Here is a 4,538-nt window from a genome sequence, read left to right on the forward strand (position 1 = left end):
TGCAGATCATGATGTCCTAAGTTTTACCCGCGCCGAGGTGGGGGCGGGGGGAGGGGGGCGGACTGGTGGTGGGCTGGTGGGGCAAGTACTTTTTTTGCGGCTAACACCAACACAATTATCTGAAATACTTTGGCTTTTGATTTCTTGGGAAATGAAAGCAGAACCTTTGAGGCGTTTATGAAAATTATGGAAAAAAATTGTTTTAAACATGCAGTGCAACTGTTTGTGTTGTCTACGTGTACTGATTGCACACCACTAAATCGCTTTCTCATGGAACAGTGCAGCTTTAAGAATTGTAATGTGTAGTTATGGGCAGGTACTCCTTGTGTCGCTGTCTACCAATAAGGAGCGCTGATGCAGCGAGAGATCCATTGTCCCTCCCCTACAGAGAACGCGAACAGACTGAAAGAGAGTCGTCGTTTCGATTGTGGAACCAAGCTCGGGGAGATCAAAAAAGGATTATTTGTAAATTTGCCATATAGATATATTGATCAACGGATTTTGCGGTCGAGCCAGTTCTTGCGTTGAAATGATTTTGTGGATTTCCACAACAACTCGGCGCAGGTACAATGGCGAATTCACAGAATAACAACGCCTTTATATTTCTGATATCAACTATTATTTTCCTGCTTTGTATGATTGACCTGGGGTTTGGTGAGATTCGCTATTCTATCCCTGAGGAATTGGAATATGGTACCCCTGTTGGGAATATCGCTGAAGATTTGGGACTAAACGTTCGACAACTGTCAGCTCGACAATGTCGTCTTGTCCCTGTTGACGGAAGGCAGTATTTGGAGGTAAATTTGGAGAGTGGCGTCTTATTTGTTTACGAAAGAATGGACAGAGAACAGCTTTGTGCACAAACCCTGACGTGTATCATTGTTTTCCAAATAATAATAGATAGCCCTCTCGAAATGTACCGCGGCGAAGTGGAGATTCTTGATATAAATGATAATTCGCCCAGTTTCCCGGAGAGTGACATTCTCTTACAAATGGCCGAATCCATTGCACCAGGCTCGCGTTTTCCGCTAGAGAGCGCACTCGATCCAGACGTCGGGACAAATACAGTCACCAGTTACAACCTCAGTCCCAATGAACACTTCAGTCTAAAAGTGCAAACCAGGGAGGATAATAGTAAGGTTGCAGAGCTTTTGTTACAGAAACCCTTGGACCGCGAACGGCTGTCATCCTTTCAGCTCGTACTGATTGCCGTTGATGGTGGGACCCCTCAAAGGTCTGGGACAATTCAAATCAACATCAATCTGCTGGACATCAATGATAATGCGCCTGTATTCGAGCATGAAGTGTACAGGGCGAGCTTGGTGGAAAACGCATCTCCAGGCACCTTGGTGATTAGAATCAATGCCGTCGATCTAGACCAAGGCACGAATGCGGAGCTAAAATATTCCTTCATTAATCTTGTTTCTCGGAGAGTGGGTGAACTGTTCAGTTTGGATCCGGAAACTGGAGAGATCAGAGTTGAAGAGCTGCTGGATTTTGAAGAAGAAAACAGATACGAACTTGATGTTCAGGCCGTGGATAATGGTTCACCGGCAATTGCGGGACATTCCAAAGTACTGATCAAACTAATCGATGTGAATGATAACGCTCCTGAGGTAAAATTGACCTCATTCACTAGCAAGGTCCCCGAAGATGCTGTGCCCGGCACTGTGGTCGCTTTGATAGATGTAATGGATCGCGATTCTGGAGCGAATGGGAAAGTTCACTGCCAGGTTCCAAAGGAATTCCCATTTAAGATCCAATCCTCTTTGAATTATCATTATAAATTGATTACCAGTGGCTTGTTGGATCGTGAAACGACGCCTCTATATAACATACCGATTTTAGCCTGGGATTCAGGGTCTCCTCCGCTATCATCAAATAAAACCATCCAGATATCGGTTTCAGATATAAACGATAACGCCCCAAGGTTTGCCCGTCCCGCGTATACAGTATATGTGATGGAGAACAACGCTCCCGGTGTTTCTATTTTTGCAGTGACTGCGTTCGATCCTGATCTGGATCAGAATTCCTATGTTTCTTATTCATTCACAGGGAATCTTCAGGAATCGCCAGCGTACATCAACCTTAAACTTAATTCGATGAACGGGACCATTTACGCGCTGCGCTCTTTTGATTACGAGCAAGTCAAAAACTTCCAGATCCAAGTTCAAGCCCGAGACGCTGGCGTTCCCCCGCTGAGCAACAGCGTAACCTTGAATGTGATCATCCTGGATCAAAACGACAACGCTCCAGTAATTATTTCACCTTCAGCACAGAGCGGATTAGCAGCAGTGGAGATTGTGCCTCAGTCAGCGGCTCTGGGGTACTTGGTCACCAAGATAATCGCAACTGATGCTGATTCTGGTCAGAACGCACGCCTCTCCTATCAGATAGTGCAATCAAGCGATCCCACTCTGTTCACTGTTGCGAGCAATTCTGGGGAAATCAGAACAACGCGAAGCATGTTGGAGCAGGATGGCACAACGCACAGTCTTGTCATCTCGGTGAGAGATAATGGGCAGCCCAGTCTCTCCAGCACGGCTACAATCTTCTTCTCAATCTTGGCCAATGTTAGTGAAAAAACATCTGAAAGTGGTAATTTAGTCAGTACTCCAGGATATTCCCCCGATCTAAACCTTTACTTAATCGCTGCTTTCGGTTCAACTTCGTTTATATTTCTTGTCACAATCGTTTTGTTGGTTGGCGTGAAGTGCAAACAGGACAGAGACAGTGTTTCACGTTCCTGGTCCCCGGTTTGTTGTTGCAGGCGAAGGAATTCGAAGGACGCCTTTAGTCGGGCACGTGAGCCAGCAGGCACTTTAAACTATAGTGGAACTGGACAGACTATCCCCTTCCCCGAAACTTACCATTACACGGTCTGTTTGTCCCCGGAATCATCGAAGAGCGATTTTTTGTTCCTGAAGCCCTGTAATCCACACTTTTCTCAAGGGCAATGCTAAATTACAGGATTGTGGTCAATTTGGCTGATAATCGTTCCGTCCTCTTGACAATAAGTTTCGATTTACTTACATTTTTTTCTCCGTCAACCATATCTTTTGCTTTGCAGAAGAGCGTCAATGGCGTAAAACAGCGGGCATTATTATAAAGGAAAGAAAGTGGCCCATTTAAAATGCACCTAAGGGTACCTTAGAATTGCGGTGCACAGGCGGGCTACCGCTCATTATGAAACGGTCCATGTGGTAGGTAAGTCGCTAAAGCAGCACTCTGAACATTTTGCCTCGACGCATAATGAAATTTACCATTTTTTATTATTAGGAAATAGCTGGCGCGATGTTTCTTCTCTCTTGGTTTTGATATATCGAATGCAATGGTTTTTTTTAAACGTTACTGGCAGTTCAATGCCGTTGCCCTGATCGTTTAGCATTAATAGAGGCCCCTTTCTGCTTCGGGTGTATACTAACGCAGCAGTACAACATGAGACATAGGTACGCTTTAAAATGTTGAGAGCAGAAGATCTGTAACATAATATTAATAGCAAATCGCATTGTCAGATTTGCATTTTGCTCTATCTCAGCTGTTAAACAGAGGTACATGGAGTCTATAACACAGAAACAGACCATCCAGCCCAACAGGCGCATACACGCTTTAACGCTCGACATGAGCTTCTTCCATTACTTTTCATCTAACTATGTTAGCATGTCCGTCTACTCCTTTCCCTCTCGTGTGCTTATCTGGTTTCTCCTTAAATGTATCCCTGCTGTTTGCCTCAACTGCTCCTGGCTTTAAGGAGCACCACATTCTAACCACTCTCTGAGTGAAGTAATGAATTTCCTGTAGGACTTCTCAGTGAATATCCTATATTTACGTTATTTAGTTTTGTATTCTCAGATAAGTTACATTTCCTCTTTGCATACCCTAATCAAGCATTTCATTATCTTAATATCTTCTATTATGTAATTTATTTTTTTGGACAGAAGGGAGCCCCAGCCTGTTTAGCCTTTCCTCTGAGTGCATCCTCTCAGTTTAGGCATCATCTTGGCTAATATTTTTTGAACTTTCTCTGTGCCTCTCTATCGTTTTGATATTTTAATGACCAGAACTGTACACAATATTTAAGGTATGGTCTATCAAATGTCCTATCGAAGTTTAACATTAGTTCTCTATCTTTGTTTAAGTATATCCCCTTGAAATGGGCATCATTGCTTTGTTTTTGTCTGGCCTTATTCACGTGTTTCGCTGCTTTCAGTGAATTGTGTATCTATACCCTATTGCTTTTCCTCCCTGACCCATTCAGGATCTTAATATTTATCAGGATGTGACCTCCTATTCTTCCTACCTGAATGGATTAGCTTATTCTTATCTATATTAAAATACATTGCCAAATGTACATCAATTTTGCAGGTTTATTAATGCCTTCCTCTATTTTTTCATGTTCTTTCCTTGTTATAATTTCACCTCGCAATTTGGTGTCATCTCCAAAATTTAAATTGTAGAATCTTTCCCAATTCAATATCATGAATTTAAATTGTGAAGAACAGTGGTTTCAGCATCGATACCTATGGTACATCAAGTCT

At 43.0% G+C, this 4,538-nt stretch overlaps 1 protein-coding gene across 1 annotated transcript; it reads left to right on the forward strand.

Annotated features, from left to right (window-relative positions):
* Nucleotides 1-569: 569 nt before the first annotated feature.
* LOC144685358 (protocadherin alpha-C2-like) lies at nucleotides 570-4,333 on the forward strand. The gene is made up of 2 exons (XM_078549766.1): nucleotides 570-2,944; nucleotides 4,249-4,333. The coding sequence occupies exons 1-2, from the start codon at nucleotides 570-572 to the stop codon at nucleotides 4,331-4,333; spliced, it is 2,460 nt and encodes an 819-aa protein (XP_078405892.1).
* The last annotated feature ends 205 nt before the right edge of the window (nucleotides 4,334-4,538 follow it).

Source organism: Cetorhinus maximus, chromosome 10 (assembly GCF_964194155.1).
Source record: "Cetorhinus maximus chromosome 10, sCetMax3.hap1.1, whole genome shotgun sequence".
Taxonomy (NCBI): domain Eukaryota; kingdom Metazoa; phylum Chordata; class Chondrichthyes; order Lamniformes; family Cetorhinidae; genus Cetorhinus; species Cetorhinus maximus.

Coding starts and splice junctions, on each gene's coding strand:
- LOC144685358 (XM_078549766.1), top strand. CDS start 570: ATGGCGAATTCACAGAATAACAACGCCTTTATATTTCTGATATCAACT. Junction 2,945..4,248: donor AAGCCCTGTAATCCACACTT/TTCTCAAGGGCA, acceptor TTTTCCTCCCTG/ACCCATTCAGGATCTTAATA.